This window comes from Cebus imitator, unplaced genomic scaffold, assembly GCF_001604975.1.
Source record: "Cebus imitator isolate Cc_AM_T3 unplaced genomic scaffold, Cebus_imitator-1.0 Scaffold258, whole genome shotgun sequence".
Lineage (NCBI taxonomy): Eukaryota > Metazoa > Chordata > Mammalia > Primates > Cebidae > Cebus > Cebus imitator.
Genome location: NW_016107573.1, coordinates 892,014 through 898,801, shown reverse-complemented (window position 1 = coordinate 898,801; position 6,788 = coordinate 892,014). Strand labels below are relative to the sequence as shown.

Sequence of the window (6,788 nt, the reverse complement as noted above, 5' to 3'; positions counted from 1 at the left end):
GGCCTTTCTCTCTCTGTTGCCCAGGTTGGAGTACATGGCGTGATCAAAGCTCACTGTAAAAATAGGTCATTTTCTATTCAGTAAAGATTGCTCTAATTAGTTGAAATGACTTTGAAATGTGTCTCTTTTCTTGAAATGAGTGTCAGGTTGCTCGTGTGAATGTGATCTCTTTTAACAAAGAATGATATCAATAACCTCAGAGTAGGGCCGAGCGCCTTGCTGCAGCCTTGGTCGCGATGAGCACAGCGTCCGGGTCCCGCGAGGTGTGCCCTGCAGGGACTTGAGTTAGTTTGCTCAGCAGCCATTTGGCCCAGCTTCCTCGAGGTAGGCTATGAGCCGCCTTCTGCTCAGCAGTCCGTATGGAGCAGCAGCTCCAGGAGGTGAGACACTGGCCTGCTACCACCAAGGAAGACACTGGGTACTTTCCAAGTTGTGCAGAATTTTGGTAGGGAACAAAACATGACAGAAACAGATGGCTTCTATAAAAGAGAAATATTTGATCCAGCAGAAAAGTACAAAATGGACCACAGGAGGAGAGGAATTGCTTTAATCTTCAATCATGAGAGGTTCTTTTGTCACTTAACACAGCCAGATAGGCGGGGCACCAGCGCGGACAGAGACCATCTTACCCGCAGGTTTTCAGATCTAGGATTTGAAGTGAAATGGTTTAACGATCTTAAAGCAGAAGAACTACTGCTCAAAATTCATGAGGTGTCAACTTGTAGCCACGCAGATGCCGATTGCTTTATGTGTGTCTTCCTGAGCCATGGCAAAGGCAATCACGTTTATGCATATGATGCTAAAATTGAAATTCAGACATTAACTGGCTTGTCAAAGGAGACAAGTGTTGGAGCCTTGTTGGAAAACCCAAGATATTTATCATTCAGGCATGTCGGGGAAACCAGCACGATGTACCGGTCATTCCTTTGGATGTCGTAGATAATCAGACAGACAAGCTGGACGTGACTGAGGTGGATGCAGCCTCTGTTTACACACTGCCTGCTGGAGAAGACTTCCTAATGTGTTACTGTGTTGCAGAAGGGTATTATTCTCACCGGGAAACAATCAGTGGCTCATGGTACATTCAAGATTTGTGTGAGATGTTGGGAAAATATGTCTCCTCCTTAGAGTTCACAGAACTCCTCACACTGGTGAACAGGAAAGTTTCTCAGCGCCGCATGGACTTTTACAAAAACCCAAGCGCGACTGGGAAGAAGCAGGTTCCTTGCTTTGCCTCAATGCTAACTAAAAAGCTGCATTTCTTTCCAAAGTCTAATTAATAGGGACGATCTTATCTTACAGTCTATATTGAAAAATGTCTTTCCCTTTTTATATAAATATCGTTAGGTTAAGCATATGGTCAGTGATTCAAATGTTTTAATGTTTAATGCCCAGCAAAGAACTGCCTTTAAAAAAAAAATAGTTCATGTTGGCCATGGTGAAAGGGTTTGATATGCAGAAACAAAACCCTCAGGAAATTAGATAAATAATTTACAAGCATTTGTAATACTTTTTAGTAAACTGCAGGATTACACAAAAATCTGGCTGATTTAACTAGTATTTTGTCACATTTTTAATGAAAGTTTTTATAAAAGTTGATTGTTTTTAAAGGTTTTTGAAATCTAAGAATTAAATCATCCCTTATAAAATATTTGAAATTCAAAAAAAATTAATAACCTCAGAGTTCTGGCTCATTCCCAATTTTAGATTGATCATTTTTCTTTGATTGATTCCTTTGTACTGTTTGAAATATTCAGCACAGAATTTGCACTTGGTTTATATTTTTATTTTTATCTCCAGTTTTGGCCTTTTTCAACTCTAACTGGTCAGAACTCTTTTGCAGTTTGAGCCTTCTTAAGACAAGCTGTTTTTATCTTTCAATAGGCATGAATCCTAGGACCCAGAATAAGGATTCTCTAGAGGACAGTATTTCTACCTCTCCAGACCCAAGTAAGAGGGGGCAGCTGACTGGGAAAAGGGGTGGACAGGGTGTGTGGGGCGGTCAGAGCATGAGGAAACAAGAGGAAGCCCTGTGGGAACTGAATGGTCCTGAGGTCCACCTATCTCTGGGGTATGGGATGGTGATGTGGTGAGGGAGGACTCTCTGATGGAAAGTGAGGGGGGTGTGACTGAATGACCTGTTTTGGAAGGTGATTCAGGGGTACCTGGGAAAGGTAGCAGATTCCCTATAAGGCCACTGTGCTGGTCCAGAGCTGGTCTTCACCTTTAAATGCCTAATGATATCTCCAGGAAAAAGTTGGAAAGACACAATGGGCTGTTACTGGAATCACTTGCCTGTCTATAGTTGAAAATATCTGGCTGGTTTGCATTCTTTATGATCATCTTTTTTTTTTTTTTTTCTTGAGACAGAGTTTCGCTCTTGTTGCCTAGGCTGGAGTGAAGTGGCGTGATCTCAGCTCATTGCAACCTCCGCCTCCTGGGTTCAAGCGATTCTCCTGCCTCAGCCTCTCGAGTAGCTGGAATTAAACGCCTGACTAGTTTTGTATTTTTAGTAGAGATGGGGTTTTTCCATGTTGGTCAGGCTTGTCTCGAACTCCCAACCTCAGGTGATCTGTCCACTTGGCCTCCTAAAGTGCTGGGATTACAGGAGTCAGCCACCATGCCCGGCCTCATCATCTTTTTAAATAGCTATGCAGTAAGAGAACATCTAAATATCTACAATAATAAAACAGCAGAGAAAATCCTGACTTGATAAACTTTACTTAGCTGTGACCAGTGGATATGTTTCACTGAGTCTTTTTGTCCCCACTTAATAATCCTTTTACCATTTCTTCCCGCCTAGCAGTCATTTGTAATGGCAACATCAAGCACATTGTTGTTTATTGCTTTGAATAATCATATCTTATTCGTGACCATTTGAATGGTTTCCTGCTTTTTAGCAATAGCATAGGATGAAGTTATGATAATACCTTGAGGGCTGAGTATGGTGGCTCATGCTAGTAATCACAGCACTTTGGGAGGCTGAGGTGGGCAGATCACTTGAGCCCAGGAGTTTGAGACCAGCCCGGACAACATATTAAATTCAAAGTGAATAAAAAATTAACTTTTAATAATACATTAATAATTTAACTCTTTTAAAAGTTAATGATCAGCAGGTGTATTTTTTCTTTTGGTTAATGTCTTTGGATTATATTCCCCCAAGTATGGTTCGCAGATTGACTATTTTCCCCAAAAGCTGCCAGCAATGAATAGATGATCCCATTTCTCTACAACCCTATCACTGGAATTTGTTACATTTTTTCGTCATTGTTATTTTAGTGGTTCTGAGGTAGAATTTCCTCAGAGTCCTTCTTTTCAGGACCAGAAGATACTGGGGTTAGAAAACAGGCTGCGTTCTTTTTCTAGAGACAGAACACGCTTAAACTTATAATCAGGATCCTTTTTCACCATGGGTTCTTAAACTAAGCATTTGAACTCTCTGTATCTTGTTGCATGCCCAGCAGAAAGCATTTCTACAAGATTTTTGTAATCCTAGGGTCAGAAGGCTGATGAGGGCCGGGATGATCTAAGAGGACATAAGGATAGAACTGTCTTCTCTTTCTTGTTTTCCCCACTGGGGCTTTGATCAGGTCTCCATCTTCTGTTCTAGCCAGGAAGTAGAAACAAGCTCACCTCCTTGGGTGCCATATAGAAAAATGGAGATATCCTGGTCAACACGGTGAAACCCCGTCTCTACTAAAAATACAAAAATTAGCTGGGCATGGTGGCGCATGCCTGTAGTCCCAGCTACTCGGGAGGCTGAGGCAGGAGAATTGCTTGAACCCAGGAGGCGGAGGTTGCGGTGAGCCGAGATCGCGCCATTGCACTCCAGCCTGGGTAACAAGAGCGAAACTCCGTCTCAAAAAAAAAAAAAAAAAAGAAAAGAAAAGAAAAATGGAGATGATTAATTAGGCTATTCTGGGCTATGTTTTGGATTCCTGAATTATTAATGAGTTAATAAGGCCCGTGTAGAGCAGGAGTTAGACCTGTTGCAGGCCAAATCATCTTCCCCAAGTCAATGGTGCCATGTGGGGCATCTTTCTACTGTGACTTAGCACACAAATTTTGTTCTTCATTGATGGGAAGGCTGATGAGGCAGCAGGGCCTACACCACATTGTAAGCTGTATAGCATGGTACAAAAATAAGGCATATGAGTATCCCATTCAGAACTTAGAGAAAAAGGCTTAGAGGTTTTTTTGGCTTCATATTGCTCCCTTCTTTGGAGAGTTAAAAGATAACCTTCACTCAAATTACTTAAAGAGGTAACTACCCTATTACCCCTCTACCTTTTTTTTTTTTTTTTTTTTGGAAACAAAGTCTCACTCTGTCTCCAAGCTGGAGAGCAGTGGTGCAATCTCAGCTCACTGCAACCTCTGCCTCCCGGGTTCAAGCAATTCTCCTGCCTCAGCCTCCTGAGTAGCTGGGACTAAAGGTGTGTGCCACCCCGCCCAGCTCATTTTTGTATTTTTAGTAGAGACACAGTTTCACCACATTAGCCAGGATGGTTTTCATCTCTTGACCTCATGATCTGCCCACTTCGGCCTCCCAAAGTCCTGGGAGGCGTGAGCCACCGCACCTGGCCACTGCCCTATTACTTTTAACTCAGTGAAACTCAACCAAGGAGGTTTTTCCTCCCCAGGAGAACATGTCAATGCCTACAGACATTTCTGGTTTTCACAGCTAGGGGATACCCCTGGCGTCTGGTGAGTAGAATCCAAGGATGGTGCTACAATACCCAGGACGGCCCCCCACAACAAAAAAATTATCTGGTTCAAAATCTCTGTTGTTGCTGAGGCTGAGAAACCCTACTTTAGCTGAGGACCAGGCGATTCTGGACAGACCCATGTGGTCAGGCCTACTCTGCTAACCGAAGCTTTCGTTTTTGGATTGTTAAATGCAGTCCCTTAAAGCTCCAGCCTCCTAACTTTCCCAGACATCTTTACTTGATTTTTCCTCCCACCCTTTTGGATCTGTTACTTATTTTTGTGGTGCTAGAAGTGTTCCTTATTTCTGCTGCTGTATGCTGTTTGCTCCCAAACCAAGCTGAGCTCCCTTCTTTTCCCCACCCAGCCACTCTGCAGTCCTTGGGAGAGGTTCGTGCTTGGGCCTCCCTGCTCTTGGAACATTGATGTGCTTCGACATGTAATTCTGCTTGCCCTGCAGTAATCTCACCTGCATTGCGGCTGTAGCTCACAATCAGCAGAAAATGAAAAGTATCAGCTGTGAATCCCATTTGCATGATGGGATTGGATAAGCATGTGCACTGCATTGTCTAACAAACTCTGTTTCTCTCTCTTTCTCCCTCCCCTGTCTTTCCAATCTTCCCTCCCCTATCTTCTTCCCAATCCTGGCAATTTTATCACCTTTCACCATGAAATTTTTTCCCCACCCTTCCCTCCCTTTCTTTCCCCTGACCCTCCCCATCCCACACTTCCCATGGTGACCACATGTACCTTTTCACCCTGTTACATGAGGCAGTTCTGACACTGTCTGCTCCCCCTGTAGTGCCAGGCTTCTGTTGCACAGTTGGAGTGGACTGGAAGTCTCTCACTACTCCGGCGTGCCTCCCCCTCACCACCGACTACTTCCCTGACCGCCAGGGCCTGCAGAATGACTACACAGAGGGCTGTTATGATCTCCTCCCAGAAGCAGACATCGACAGGTCAGTGTCAGAGAAAAAGGCACTTGGCTTGGTTTGTGACGGTTGTGTACATATCCCACACATGCATCAGAACACTGAATTTGTGCTTGCTTCAGCAACACGTATACTAACATTGGAATGATACAGAGAAGATTAGCACGGCCATTAAATTAAAAATAAAAATAAAAACATTGAATTTTCTTTTATCTTTCTTTTTTTTCTTTTTATTAAACTGAGACAGGGTCTCACTCTGTCGCTCAGGCTGGAGTACAGTGGCACAATCATGATTCACTGCAGTCTTGATCTCCTGAATTCAAACCATCCTTCCACCTCAGCCTCCTAAGTAGCTAGGAGTAGCTGGGAGTGGCAGCATCACATCCAGCTAATTTTTGTATATTTTGCAAAGACACTGTTTTGCCATATTGCCCAGAGTGGTCTCGAACTCCTGGACTCAAGCCATCGGCCTATCTCTTGTGTCCCGAAGTGCTAAGATTACAGGCTTGAGCCACTGTGCCTGGCTGAACACTGAATTTTCAAGCCTGTGTCCTCCTTTTATATTTGGGTAATTTTTTTTTTTTGTGACAGAGTCTCACTCTGCCACCCAGGCTGGAGTGCAGTGGTACGATCTCCCCTCACTACAACCTCTGCCTCTCCGGTTCAAGTGATTCTCATGCCTCAGCCTCCCTAGTAGCTGGGACTATAGGCATGTGTCACCATGCCCAGCTAATTTTTTTGTATTTTTAGTAGGGACAGGGTTTTACCATGTTGGCCAGGCTGGTCTCGAACTCATGATCTCAGGTGATCAGCCTGCCTTGCCCTCCCAAAGTGCTGGGATTATAGGCATGAGCCACCGTGCCTGGCTGTGGGTAATTTTATGATATAAGAACTGTTCATTTTTCCAGAGTTCCATTGACATCAACTATTTCTCCTCATTGATTGATTCATTTTGAACTCCTGTTGGTTCTGGCCTCGCTGATTATTCTCATATTTTCTAATGCAATTATTTTGGGCACACTAAATCTGATTTTCTTTTCTACGATTACTCATTTGGGCATTGAATTACCTGCCTTTTTTCACCTCTTTGAACTGTTCATTTTCCCCAAGACACTGATTTACAAATTGTTAGTGTTTTTTTTTTTTTTTTTT

General features: G+C 43.4%; 1 protein-coding gene, 1 non-coding gene and 1 pseudogene across 2 annotated transcripts in view; all 3 read left to right on the top strand.

Annotated features, from left to right (window-relative positions):
- The window catches only part of DEPDC5 (DEP domain containing 5, GATOR1 subcomplex subunit), a 171,605-nt gene that overhangs the window by 84,374 nt on the left and 80,443 nt on the right, over positions 1–6,788 (top strand). The window contains exons 24-25 of the mRNA XM_017499506.2: positions 1,885–1,950; positions 5,480–5,663. Of these exons, the coding sequence (XP_017354995.2) occupies positions 1,885–1,950; positions 5,480–5,663 (250 nt within the window). The remainder of the gene's footprint in view (positions 1–1,884; positions 1,951–5,479; positions 5,664–6,788) is intronic.
- Positions 7–1,554, top strand: LOC108283269 (annotated as a pseudogene).
- Positions 5,746–5,853, top strand: LOC119467083. The gene has a single exon (XR_005195610.1). It is a non-coding gene; the product is annotated as a U6 spliceosomal RNA (small nuclear RNA).